General features: G+C 44.2%; 1 protein-coding gene across 4 annotated transcripts in view; it reads right to left on the bottom strand.

Moving 5' to 3' along the window:
• The window catches only part of fam120b (family with sequence similarity 120B), a 94,528-nt gene that overhangs the window by 61,244 nt on the left and 20,481 nt on the right, over positions 1 to 12,803 (bottom strand). For all 4 annotated transcript variants that reach the window (XM_055639251.1, XM_055639252.1, XM_055639254.1 and 1 more), the window contains one exon: positions 3,521 to 4,575. In XM_055639251.1, the coding sequence (XP_055495226.1) occupies positions 3,521 to 4,534 (1,014 nt within the window). In that variant the 5' untranslated portion in view covers positions 4,535 to 4,575. The remainder of the gene's footprint in view (positions 1 to 3,520; positions 4,576 to 12,803) is intronic.

Below are 12,803 nucleotides of genomic sequence, written 5' to 3'. Positions count from 1 at the left end.
AGTGAATTCCAAATCTGAATCATACATGAATAAGAAACTTTTTCTCCCACCTACTTGTATCTTTTGTACAGGAGTTTAAATCTGTATCCCCCTGATCCTTGGGCATCAATTAATAAGAACAGTTTCCTTCCAGCTTTTTGCTCTAAGAAGAACCCCAGTTCCCCCATTCTAATCTTAAAGCTGAAATCCCGATCCCTAGAACTAATTTTGTAAATCTCATCTCATGCTCTCCAGGATCTTCACATCCTTCCACAAATGCAACAGCCAAAATTGGCCGATATATTTATGTTGTGGACTAATCAGTGTGTTGTGAAGATAGACATAAGAAGCTGGAGTAACTCAGCAGGTCAGGCTGGAGAAAAGGAATAGGTAATATTTCGGTTCGAGAACCTTCTTCAGACTGAGTCAGGGGAAAGGCAACCAAGTGATATAGACGGTAATATAGTGAAATATAGAACAAATTAATGAAAGGTATGCAAAAAGTAACGATGATCCAGGAAAGTGGAGCCCGCAATGGTCCATTGTTGGCTGAGGGTAGGTGATAACAAGTTATACAGGCAGTGAAACTTAACAGAACCACAGTGAAACTAGTAGGACAACGAAGGTGGGGGAGGGACAGAGAGAGGAGGGGATGCAAGGGCTACCTGAAGTTAGAGAAATCAATATTCATACCGTTGGGTTGTTAGCTGCCCAAGCAAAATATGAGATGCTGTTCCTTCAATTTGCATTTGGCCTCACTCGGACAATGGAGGTGGCCCAGGACAGAAAGGTCAGTATGGGAATTGGAAGGGGAGTTAAAGTGTTTGGTAACCAGGAGATCAGGTAGGCCAAGGCAGACCGAGCGAAGGTGTTCAGCGAAATAATCTTCCAGGTTGTGCTTGGTCTCGCCGATACATAGTAGTCCACACCCGGAACAGCGGATACAGTAGATGAGGTTGGAGGAGGTGCAAGTGAATCTCTGCCTAAACTGAAAAAACTGTTGGGGTCCCTGGATAGTTGAGGGAGGAGGTATAGGGACAGTGTTGCATCTCTTGCGATTGCAGGGGAAGGTACCTGGGGAGGGGGTGATTTGGGTGAGAAGCCATGTTAACCAGGGAGTTGCGGAGTAAATGGTCTTTACGGAAAGCGGAAAGGGGTGGAGATGGGAAGATGGACTAGTGGTGGGATCCCGTTGGAGGTGGCGAAAATGTCAGAAAAGTATGTGTTGTATGCGATGGCTGATGGGGTGAAACGTGAGGACTAGGGGGACTCCATCCCTGTTGCGACAAGGGGAGGGGGAGCAAGAGTGCAGCTGCGGGGTACCCACCCTACACCCCTTCTGGAACAAGCATGTTACATATGTCATTTTCTAGCCCTCCAGCATTTTCCCTGTAACTGTGGAAGATGATGGAAATCCCTTCTGTAATCTATATATCTCCTCCCCTTGTAATGTTGAATACATCCCATTCAGACTTGTTCACTTGTTTACTTTTAACATAGGCAGCCATTCCTCTTTACCAATGGTCACAACATCCATTATTACGATTAGACGGGAGATTAATGCAAAGACATTCCCGCTATGTATTCCATCTCAATCCATAGATCAACTTCTTTACATCTTATTGGATCTACCCTGCTTTTTGCTGCTCAATTACTACTAAGCTGCTTATAGAAGACATAAAATAATACAAATTAGGAGCAAGGGCAGGCCACTAAGCCCCTTAAGTGTAGTCTACCGTTTAATAAAATTTGTTGTAACCTCAATTTGGTGTTCCAGTCTACCTGCTTATCAAGAATATTAAATTACTTTGCTTCAAGGACCCTTTGAGCATGAGAGTTCTATAGGCTCAATGCCCTCTGAGAGAGAACAAAAAAAACTGCCTTAAATTAGCCACCATCTACTTTTAAAAGTGATATTAAGTTCTAGATTCATTCACTGGATGAAACATCTTCACTACATCCATTCTTTCAAGACACCTCAGGATCCCTATTTTTAAATCAAGTTACATCTCACCCTTCCAAACTCCAGCAGATGCAAGACATTAGGAATTACTTTTACATTACATTCTCTGCTCATATTCAGTCTGTTTATTTTCAGGCATTCAGACTGGCTCTCGCTGGAGTTATTCATCAGACGTTTATCAAACTTTCCTTTCTCTTTATCATACGCTTTGTCTCCTTTGTCATCCAAGGAGTTCTGGGTTTTGTTCCCTCGCTTTTCCCTTGTGGGAATGTAGCTCGCCTGCAACTGAAACATATGCTCTTTAATAGTTCTCGTAGTGACCCATCATCTATTTGGCCCACTTCATTCCCGGAACCAGATTTAACAATGCCTCCTTTCTTGTTGGTCTCAAGCATATTGATCAAGGACGTTCACTTGATATTTTTAATGGTAAACGACGTAGAGCTGAACTGCTGCGACGTAGGTGAGCTGTGGTAGTGGAACCCCGTGGCTTTGCACTGTCTAAAATGCTGTTCTTTGGATGTAATGTTTAACTGTGGCCCTGTTTGATTTTTCAGGCAGATGTAAGAGAACCCATGGCATGACGACAAAGAACAGCTGACGCAATTCGTCATGAAATGGTCAATATTTCCCCCTTAAGCAATGTAAGAAAATGGATTATCTTGTCATAACCACATTGTTGTTTGTGCAAGCTTGCAGCGTGCAAATTGGCAGCTGTGTTCTTTCATACAAAACAACAATTATGTTTTTTTCAAAACTACTTCTTTCACTGTAAACAGTTTGGAATATCCTACGGTTATAAGGGCACATTAGAATAGATATTAAGACATTATGCAAAATGCGGGCCAGTTTTGAAAAAGGGTCTTGACATGAAAAGTCAACCGTCCATTTCTCTTTACAGCTGCTGCCTGACCCACTACGTTCCTCCAACGGCTGTTTTCGGCTAATTTATAATCTGGATTTTCAGGAAGTAACAACAAGCTGTCATTGCAGACAGCGCAGTTTAAGCTTGAAGGGATACTTTGACTGATTCAAAATGTATTTCCAGAGGTATGAAAGATAAAAAACGATTTTTTTCCATTATGCGACGCCACTTTCACTTAAGCTTTTTAAACCAAAAACACTGTTAAGTAAATTACTCAGTGCAAAGGCTTTTTGCAGTTCATCAACAATATTACAAAATTAATTTGTATGTTATTGTACTGTATTGTATTTATGCAATCGGCTCCATGTTACCTTTGATACTAACAGCATAGATTCTATTAACGTTGAAACAAGGAACTGCCGACATTGGTTTAAAGAAAGGGACGCAAAGTGCTGGAGTAGGTCAGCGGATCTTGTAGCATCTCAAGAGAACGTGGATAGGTAGCATTTCACGTCGAGACTTTGTTACTACATTTTGATTGCTCCACTGCGGGTCTGAAGAAAGGGACGGGACTGTAATATCACATATTCACCGGAGATGCTGCCTGAACTGCTAAGTTACTACAGCAATTTGTGTCCAGATTCTATTAATGTTTTCTATCAAACATGTATTGCCTTGCAAACTAAAATTATGACAGCGAGTCAATTACTCACCTGCAAAATCCTATGATTTAGGCATGTAGGCATCTCACACTGCTGTGTCACTGGAGATATTTTGTTGCGGGGAAGCCATGGTGAACTCTGTCCAGGCAGTATATAAGATTCCACTCCCTTTTCCAACAAGCTTTCATCTGAATGGCATGGCAGGTTTCTCTTCACTTCTCTCAATCCACTGTGAGAATGGTCCACATTGCAAATGTAATGTGCTACTGCCGCAACTATCTGCTTCCTCTGCCTTGCAGTTCGGCCGTTTGGCAAGTATTCATCCAGGCACCGGTACTTCAATCTGTCCACCGTGTTTTCTGGCACTGTGTCGTTACCAAGAAGACAGGCTAAAAGTGGTAAGTCTGCCATCCGTAGGTTGAGGGAATGGCAGAGTTTTCCACGGGAGTACATGACAGTAGATAGCTTTTCCAGCGACAGTTTGGTTATCGAGAGGTAAGGCACTGTGTCATAAATGAGGAAGTCCGTGTCCTGGCTTAGAATCGCCATACACTCATTTAACCTCGCGTAGTTTGCTACTTCATAATCGGCCTCCTGCAGGGAACACTTGATGTTTAAGCCCATGGATTTCAAGGCAAAGCGAGTGAACGTGGCCAATCCTGATGGAATAAAGAACATCTCCGTACCTGGTTGACAGGCGTTTGCCTTTATGTATTGAAAGATTTTTGCGATCTCTAGGTTGCACCTCAGTCGTCGTTTGATCCATTCATCTCTTTTTTTCTGTTCTATTACCCCATCAAAGAAAAACACCAGCCCTATGCCGGCCGTTGAGAAAGCATTCACAAAACGTTTTAGACTGTCTAAATACTCACGCCACTGTCCACCGTGAACCCAGGCCTCAGGGGTGTACCAATATCGTAGACATGCCATGGTGTCCACAGCCACAACAGGAGAACATTCAGGATGGGAGCGTTGATATTGCTCTGCCATCTCCTTCAAGTCCACCCATACCTTCACAGCTGGACAGATGTGATCCACAAACTGCTGGAGACCCTTTACACCCATCACAGAGTAGGCTAATAATCCCAATGAAATGCGTTCAAAGTCTGGACGAGAAAAAAAAAGAAAGAAAATATTAATAATTAATTACAAGGAAACAATACCTTCACCACTCATGTCAGGAAGAAAACATTAATTTGTTCATATGTGAGCAAATATGACAACTAAAGTATGTACTTTCTGTGCATACTCGAACAGGTAGGGAAGTTGGTGGGTGTTGAAGGTCATTATTGAATATTTCCTCCAAAGTAAAACAACGCTGCTAATGTGACGCCAAGATAGTACTGCAGAGGCATGACATGCACAATAAGTGGTCAAACTTGAAGTCAGCTTAGAACCAACAAACTTGACTCAGGATAAAAACAACATGCTGGGAGAACTCAGCTGTGGAGGACATCTATGGAGGAAAATGGATAGATGACATATTAGGTCAGGACAGGACCGTATTTAGATGAAGAGAGGCCCTCGGCTATTCCACTTGTGAGGCCCCTCCCAATCCCTCACCCCCACGACGAGAGGAAGATGGAACAGTCCACAAGATTGACACCGATGTGCAGCCGAGTGTGGCCAATGAGATAAGGGATGGAAAGCTGCGCTTTTTATTTCTTGCCAGTGCTAGTGTCGAGTTATCAGCTTAAAACACTATTATTCTGAAATGGAGGACAAGGAAAATTACTGAAGTGTTGTTTAGAGACTACAGTCTGTTGTGACATAGGTAAGACAGGCTTATGACAGTGTCAAAAATATTATACATCAGGCTCGTACGAAGCTTTTCAAAAAGGGGGGTGGCATGGCAGGATTACAAAAAAATTATGTGAAATAAGTGCACGCAGCGCATATCACAAATGCGAAGCTGAAAGACCCTTATGGCCGGGGTCCTTGACTCGCTTAAGGGCCCTGGAAGCTTTGGGGTTTTAGTTGCTCTCTGGTACATTCTGAGCCTTATTTTGGAGCATTTTTGCACCAAATTTATGACCAATATTTCAGAAATAATTTTGGATGTCAAGAGTAATGAGTGGTTGGAATGGGATGATTGGAATCATTGTTGTATACATTTTTTTAAATTAAGAATTGAAGCTGTCCTTTTTTTAATAATCAAGTTGTACTGTAAAATGTTATGTAAAATGTTATAAAGGAGCATGGAAACACTGCAAATAAAATACTGTAAGTTTTGGCAGTAAATAAAGCTTTTTTTTAGAAAATGTTTTGTGTGTTGAGTTGATTGCCTGGTACTGTTCTGACTGTGTTAGTGTGTGCACATTAAAAATATGATGTAAAATGAAAGTCGCAAACTATGGAGTTCATATTTTTCAGTATTGTTATCAAGGAAAAGAAAGCAGTTCCAATTGTTTGATATTATTCATATGGAGGAAATATAATTGCTCAAATTTACCTTAATTTTGCAATCTCACTAAAGATAATCCCCCTTTCCCTCCACCCCTCCTCCTTCCCCGTCCCTCCACCTCTCCCTCACCATATCTCTCTCCTCTCCCCCCTCTCTCTCCCCCCCCCCCTTCCCCTCTCTCTCCCTCCCCCCCCCCCTTCCCCTCTCTCTCCCCCTCCCCCCTCCCTCTCTCCCCCCCCCCTCCCCCTCTCTCCCCCTCTTCCCCCCCTTTCCCCCTCCCTCTCCCTCCCTCCCCTTCTCTCTCCCTCCCACGCAGTGAGGCTCCGACTCTAATTTTAGTCACCGGTGCAGGACATTATCAAAGGCTTTATGAAAGTCTACACTACATACACTGACACCCCTTCATCCATTTTACTTGTCACATCCTCAAAAAATTCCAGAAGATTAGTCAAGCATGATTTCCCTTTCATAAATCCATGTTGACTTGGACTACTCAGGGCTCGAAATTAACAATTGCCAGGGTGCCACTGACCACTCAAAGCGCCGCCTGGCAACCTAAACACCTTGGCAACCAGATACTGTTTTGTACCGAAGACACAAAAAACTGGGGTAACTCCGCGGGTCAGGCAGCATCTCTGGAGAAAAGGAACACGACGTTTTGTGTCGGCGGTGACGGCTGGATTGCGTGGGAAAGATACTAGGTGCGGGGTGAGGAAGGGTCGGAGCGAATGACGGGCCCCGAACAGCAGCTCCATCTCCTCCCCATCTTCCCCCCCCCCCCCCCCCCCCCCCCCCCCACCCCCCCCCCCCCCCCCCCCCCCCCCCCCCCCCCCCCCCCCCACCCCATCTATTAATCCTCCTACGCTGATCACCCTATCCACCTCGCATTGATTCTCCTGCCACCCCCCCCATCCATTCTACATTCGTCCCCCAATTCATCCTGTACTTACCCCTTTCCCATCCATCCTGCACTTCTCCTCCATCCATCTGGCACTGATCCCCCATCCATCCTGTACTAATCCACCCATTCATCCCGTACTGACCCACCCTCCATTTACCCACCACCTTCCCCTCATTCATCCTCCGATCCACACTGACCCCACACCCATTCATCCTGCGCTGATCCCCTCCCCCATCCATCCTGTACTGATCCTCACATTCAAGAAGAATGGGGGGAACAGTCTGAAGAAGGGTCTCGACCTGAAACATTGCCTATTTCCTTCGCTCCATAGATGCTGCCTCGCCCTCTGAGTTTCTCCAGCACTTTTGTCTACCCCCATCCGTCCCGTACTGAACCCCACTTTCAACCCCACTGACATCCCCCTTGCTCTCCCCTCACAATTTTACCTATTCCAATCAACATGTACTAATTCACCCATGCCTCAATCCATCCATTCTGCCCCGACTGCCTCTAACCCCCCCCCCCCCCCCCCCCCCCCCCCCCCCCCCCCAATCCCCCCCCCCCCCCCCCCCCCCCCCCCCCCCCCCCCCCCCCACCCCCCCCCCCCCGCCATCAATCCCCCGCACTGATTCACACACACCCCCCCTTCCTGACCCTATTGTCCTGGAAATGGCTTCAGAGTGAACATTAACTATGTTTGATAAAGGAATGCAATCAAATATGTTTTAATTCCCATTATTTGTTTTAATCCATAAAGATGGATTAATTCAATTCTGAACACGTGAAACATTAAAACCGCAATGTTCAATTGTCACTGCTGCCGATGACATGTTATTACAGAATTCATTTTAACGGCAAATCAATGCTCTTAATATGGAGTATCAGTACTGTAGTTATTTAATGAGCAACATTCACAACTATACGTATGCATATATGTTACCACGGTCCACGAATTATTGACACAGGTTGATCATATGCTGAATAATCCAACCATATTTTTGTTTGGAAGTGGAAAGAACTAATAGAAATTGCATTAATTGCAACGTGTAAAAGAGTTGAGATACTGTCTTAAATTTTTGCTGCATGTCATTGTGGGATATATCATGTCTTGATTGGTGAATATGTTTAGTTTGGTGGATCAGGCCTCCCGTGTGACAGGGACCCAACGGGTCCCACTTGGTCTAGTTACTATTAAAAACTTAGAGACTGGAGACTGAGACATTACAATTCCTGAATATTCAAATTTGCATCATCGATTGGATGTAATATACCTTATGAACGCAACAATTCCTGAATATTAGGTAGACAAAAAAGCTGGAGAAACTCAGCGGGTGCAGCAGCATCTATGGAGCGAAGGAAAAAGGCAACGTTTCGGGCCGAAACCCTTCTTCAGACTGAAGAAGGGTTCCGGCCCGAAATGTTGCCCATTTCCTTCGCTCCATAGATGCTGCTGCACCCGTTGAGTTTCTCCAGCATTTTTGTCTACCTTCGATTTTCCAGCATCTGCAGTTCCTTCTTAAACATTCCTGAATATTCATATTTGCATTATCAATTGGGTGTGATATACCTTGGAATCTGTTTCCAGCATAGGGTCTCAAGCTTTAATTGTGCTGCCAACACCACTCTACACTGTGTCTGATGTATCGCATTGGAAGACAGCAACAAGGGAATTTTCAGTACATTTCTGTAGACCAACATTGCTGATTGCTCGACACTCAGAGGTTACTCTCTATAATATAACTGTCATGAATTAGTGGTAGTGGGGGAGGAGATGAGACATCCACTTTGAGTAGCAGAGGGACAATTATTGTATTATGTTTCATGCATTCAGTCAAATACTCAAGAGTACAGAAATTTCCATGAAAGCACTTGCTGTAAATCACCTGCTGTTCACCAAAATTGCTCTGATCAGGAATTCCCATTTGCACTGTCACTAACTTAATCCCCAAACTAATTATCAAGTCTGGCAAAGACATCAACACGCTAAATCCTGTTTGATATAGGAACAATTCAAAGCAATATTATGCAAATTAAATATTTTTAGGATTTTCTCCAGTTTCCTTATGATGTGACGGACATGTGGGCACGTTGAGTCTACAGCCGCTCAGACAGCAATGCCATTCCCCTCTAATTTTCCATGCATCTTATTTCCCTAAAGAGCCTAAGAGGAATATTTTATTTCAGATCTAGTGTTATGCAATGAAGACTTAACTAGTAATCTAAAGGCAAGAGAAATTACACACGAGTATATGATAATTGTAAAGTGAGTAAACTAATAATTTTGTGCCCATCTTCATGCAAACAGATGCAGAAAGTTTCCTAGAAATTGTGGAGAACAGTGTAACCAATGGAGTGCCACAAGGATCAATGCTGGAGCCCCAGCTATTCACAATCTATAATAATGATTTTGGACGAAGGGATCAAGTGTAATATATCCAAGTTCACTGATGAGTCTAAACAATATGGGCTGTGAGGAGGATGAAGAAAGCCTTTGGAGGATATAGATTGATAAAGTTAATGGTCGTAGACATAGCAATTGTGAGGGCAACTTTTGGTGGAAAAAATAGAAAAGCAGAATATTTCTTAAATGATGAGAGGTTGAAAGATGTAGATATGCAGAGAGATCTGAATGTCCTTGTGCATCAATCATGAATGCTAAAATGCAGGTACAGTGACATTTAGGAAACTCCTTTATAGAGAAATGTTTCTATCCCCTCTATTCATTCCCCACATCATTTTGTATATCTCTACCAGGTCCACTCAACCCCTTAGTTTCCTCCGCTTTAAAGATAGTAGACCCAGCCTATCCAGTCTCTCCTCATAACTGACTTTTAGTCAACTAACCAACAGACCACCCCTTTTATTCCCCCCACCCCCTTATTCATTGTGCTCCACCTGGATGTGCACCCTCCCACTATCACACCCACTCTGTTGCCATCCCACCATCGTCTTCCACCTATATCACTTCCTCTACCCCCGCACCTCATGCATTTTCTCTCCTTCTCCAACAACCTTTTTTCTCCTTTTCATCTCTGGCCTTTGTCCACCCATCTGCCAATCAAACCCCTCTCACCTGTATCCACCCCTATCACTTGCCTCTCCTGCTCCTGCCTCCCTTCTAGTACAATCAGTTTGAAGAAGGGTCCCAACCCAGAACAATGCCCATCCATGTCCTCCAGCGATGCTGCCTGACCCACTGAGTTACTCCAACATATTGTGTCTTTTTTTTATACTCGCATCTGCAGCCCCTTATGTATGTCTCCTCATAACTGATTTGTTCTGTCCTAGGCAACATTCTGGTAAATCTTCTCTGTTCCCTCTTCAGTACAACCATATATTTTCTATAGTGTGGTAACGTTTAAACCATGCTCTTATATTTCAAGCTCAGCTACTGAAGACCAGCAACCCATACATCTTCTTCACTTCTAATATCCACTTGTGCTGCCACCTCTACTGATGCATACCACGGCCCCTCAGTCCCATCTAGGGTTGTTGGTAGACTCATGGTGCTAGAGAGTCAAATTTTGGGGAATAAAATGTAAGTCTGGACCTGGTTAAAACAACTGTCACTGGACATTTGCCATGAAATGCATTTTATTTTTAAAAAACAGCCTGAAGGGCATTCTACTCTGGATGCATATATATTATGGAATTTACATAATTTATTTTCTAATGTTTGCTGAGTAATTTTAAAACCCTTCTTGTGGATCAAAGGTCTTGTCTACAGAGATGTGTTCTTTTCTGCAACAGGGTTGCTGTTTTGAGAATCATGTCCATCCCACTTTCCCTGCAGACCTGGAATGACTCCTCGTTTAGCACTAATGCAATCCCCAGGCCCAGTCATTATAATTTTATTATTTTTCCTGTCCCAGGTGGAATAATTGCAGGGATGCCTAAGACAGCAATTATTTGAGTTCTAAGAGATATAGTGGACAGTGTGGCCAGCAGTCTTTGGTGCCACATTAGTGTTAATAGGTAATGGGGAAAATCACACAATGGTTTTTGTGAGAAGTTCTTAATTTTTGACAAATTAGGCGCACTGCTGTTGTGCTTCTTCCAAGGTAGTTTCTCAGGATCGAGAATGATTCTGGTCCAGAGGAATGGGAGAATATGCAAAAATAATTTTTACGTGTGATGCTCGTGGCACACGAGCTACCAAATTATTTATGGAGTCATTGAATTATATACCACGGAAACAGGCTCTTTGGCTCAATTTGTATATGCCAACCAAGTTGCACAACCAAGCCAGTCCCACTTGAGTGCCAATGAACTAAGTGAGATCTTGTTCCATGGCAATGGGATCTAAGATGATTGGAGACCAGCCTTTGCTGGACAAACTCGGCAAACACGAGAGAAGGAATGGGTGACGTTTCGGGTTGGTTAAGGATAAGGGAAATGAGAGATATAGACGGTGATGTGGAGAGATAACGAACAATGAATGAAAAATATGCACAAAAAAGTAACGATCATAAAGGAAACAGGCCATTGTAAGCTGTTGGGTGAAAATGAGAAGCTAGTGTGACTTGGGCGAGGAAGGGATAGAGAGCGGGAGAATGTCGGGGCTACTTGAAATGAGAAAAATCAATATTCATACCACTGGGCTGTAAGCTGCCCACGTGAAAGCGAAATATGAGATGCTGTTCCTCCAATTTGCGTTTAGCCTCACTCTGACAATGGAGGAGATCGAGGACAGAAAGGTCTGTGTAGGAATGGGAAGGAGAATTAAAGTGTCCAGCAACCGGGAGATCAGGTTTGTTCACGCGGGTTGAGCGAAGGTGTTCCACGAAACGATCGCCCAGTCTGCGTTTGGTCTCGCCGATGTACAAGAGTCCACATCGTGAACAACGGATACAGTACATGAAGTTGGAGGAGGTGCAAGTGAACCTCTGCCTAACCTGAAAGGACTGCCGGGGTTCCTGGACAGTCGAGGGAGGAGGAATTGCGACAGGTGTTGAATCTTCTGCGGTTGCAGGGGAAGGTACCTGGGGATGGGGTGGTTTGGGTGGGAAGAGATGTACACCAGGGAGTTGCAGAGGGAACGGTCTCTGCAGAAGGCGGAAAGGGGTAGAGATGGAAAGATGTGGCTAGTGGTGCGATCCCGTTGGAGGTGCGGAAATTTCGGAGGATTATGTGTTGTATACGATTGCTGATGGAGTAGAAGGTAAGGACTAGGGGGACTCTGTCTCTTGTTTCGACTAGGAGGAGCAAGGGCGGAGCTGTGGGGTACCGAGGAAACACAAGTGAGGGCCTCCTTCACAAACACAAATTCTTTCAGTTCCATCTACTTCAATTACATCCCCTCTTCAGCTTTATCTTTTTCAACTACGCACCCCACCATCAGCACATTCACGCAACTCACCTTCTTCTCAGATACCTCCCCTTCACACGACCTTCTAGCTGCCAATTCCTTCACATTCCTTGCCTCATATTCCTCTATTCCTCTCAACACTCTGCTCCTTCACAACTTTATCTCAACTGCCTCGCTCCGCTCTCTCCTTGCGTACAGTTTTGGTCTCCTAATCTGAGGAAAGACATTCTTGCTATAGAGGGAGTACAGAGAAGGTTCACCAGACTGATTCCAGGGATGTCAGGAATTTCATATGAAGAAAGACTGGATAGACTCGGCTTGTACTCGCTAGAATTTAGAAGATTGAGGGGGGATCTTATAGAAACTTACAAAATTCTTAAGGGGTTGGATAGGCTAGATGCAGGAAGATTGTTCCCAATGTTGGGGAAGCCCAGAACAAGGGGTCACAGTTTAAGGATAAAGGGGAAATCTTTTAGGACCAAGATGAGGAAAACATTTTTTCACACAGAGAGTGGTGAATCTCTGGAATTCTCTGCCACAGAAGGTAGTTGAGGCCAGTTCATCGGCTATATTTAAGAGGGAGTTAGATGTGGCCCTTGTGGCTAAAGGGATCAGGGGATATGGAGAAAAGGCAGGTACAGGATACTGAGTTGGATGATCAGCCATGATCGTATTGAATGGCGGTGCAGGCTCGAAGGGCCGAATGGCCTACTCCTGCACC

The sequence above is a fragment of the Leucoraja erinacea genome, chromosome 8 (assembly GCF_028641065.1).
Source record: "Leucoraja erinacea ecotype New England chromosome 8, Leri_hhj_1, whole genome shotgun sequence".
Taxonomy (NCBI): Eukaryota; Metazoa; Chordata; class Chondrichthyes; order Rajiformes; family Rajidae; genus Leucoraja; species Leucoraja erinaceus.
This window is presented reverse-complemented; position numbering and strand designations above follow the sequence as displayed.